The 1,353-nt window shown below is 53.1% G+C and overlaps 1 protein-coding gene across 1 annotated transcript in view; it reads right to left on the bottom strand.

The window, feature by feature from the left end:
* MAOA (monoamine oxidase A) overlaps nt 1-945 on the bottom strand; it is a 49,822-nt gene extending 48,877 nt beyond the window's left edge. Inside the window, exon 1 of the mRNA XM_004689961.2 lies at nt 745-945. Coding sequence (XP_004690018.1) covers nt 745-817 — 73 coding nt within the window. The 5' untranslated portion in view covers nt 818-945. The remainder of the gene's footprint in view (nt 1-744) is intronic.
* Nucleotides 946-1,353: the final 408 nt, after the last annotated feature.

Raw genomic sequence — 1,353 nt, 5'->3', positions numbered from 1 at the left:
AACCCAGGCTGGCCAGGTCACAGGACAAGATTCAGGCTGTGAAAGGGATTCGCTTTGGGCAACAAATGCCCTACACCTTCCTGAAAGTTCAAAAACAAAATATGATAAGAGTCGTTTAAAACTACTTTAAAAAACCTTTCCTAAACAATTCCATTCTGTCCTTCCTCTTTAATTAGGGAATCTTCTAAGGAAAATTGATTAAGAAGAGCAGGGCTAGAATAACATTACAACCACCTCAGCACTCCAGAGATTTGTATACTGGTGTTCTGTTTGGAGCAAAGAACATGAAATCAGTGGGTCAAAGCAGTCAACTCAGGAATCAGGAGAGAGGGCCTTAAATGGCAGAAAATCATTCAGCTACTTCCCCATAGGCAATCTGACCTCTGGAGTTATTGAAACTCCCCACACCTCAGTTTCTTGATTCGGTAAAATGAGAGTGAAAACAGTATCCACCTCACAAGACTGGTGAGGACTGAGCAAATCCCTGTATCTGTGAAACATAACGGCACGAGAGCTAATTCAATGTTAGGATTTAATAGTAGTGGTAGTAAATTATTTTAAGTGCCTCCCCCAGCTCACACCACCAGCAAAGCTGACTCAACCCCCACTTCCACCCTGCAGGACCCCAGGGCAAGCCAGCTACTGTTACACTCTCGGCTGCTCAAGAGAGACCCCTCCCCCCCAAATGCCTAGGCGGTCCTGTGGGCCACAGCCCCTCAGACTACTGCTAAGGTCCACACTGACCTGAGATGCCGCCTCCTATCACGACCACGTCGAACATGTGGCCCATGGTGCTCGCTTTCTCCGGACTCGCCATGGTCTGACCGAGATCCCCCGAAGGCGTGGGTATAGCACTGGGGCCGGCCAAGGGCGGAGCGGACCCTTCCACTGACTCTCGGGGGCAACCAGTGGGCGGAGCCGATTTTTCTTCCGAGAACCGGGCGGAGCTCCGCACTGAGGGCGGGGCAGACCCTAGTACCGATACTCCCGGGGAGCCCTGGGGCGGAGCCGATCCTCCCACAGACACTGTGGGAGAACTTGGCCCCGAGGACACTTGTGCTAACATTCGCGAGGTCGTGGGTGTGGAAGGTCCTTGCACGGATTCCGGGAGGGAGCTGGGCACAGAAGACAGGGGGGTCTCTGGTAGAGACACTAGGGAGGATACCGTGAGCGGAACAGATTCTGGCAGAGAATCCGGGGAGGTGGGCAGCGAGGAAGGAGCGACCCCTTGCATTGACGCTTGGGAAGAGTCCGAGACTGGAACAGATCTTTGTAAAGACGCCCTGGGGGAGCTGGGTACTGATGGGTTGGACCCAGGTAAAGACACGTGGGGGTAGTTACTAGGCACAGGAG

Source organism: Condylura cristata, unplaced genomic scaffold (genome assembly GCF_000260355.1).
Source record: "Condylura cristata isolate star-nosed mole 26May11 unplaced genomic scaffold, ConCri1.0 scaffold00027, whole genome shotgun sequence".
Lineage (NCBI taxonomy): Eukaryota > Metazoa > Chordata > Mammalia > Eulipotyphla > Talpidae > Condylura > Condylura cristata.
Note: the sequence above shows the minus strand (reverse complement) of the source record. Positions and strands in the feature narration are given on the sequence as shown.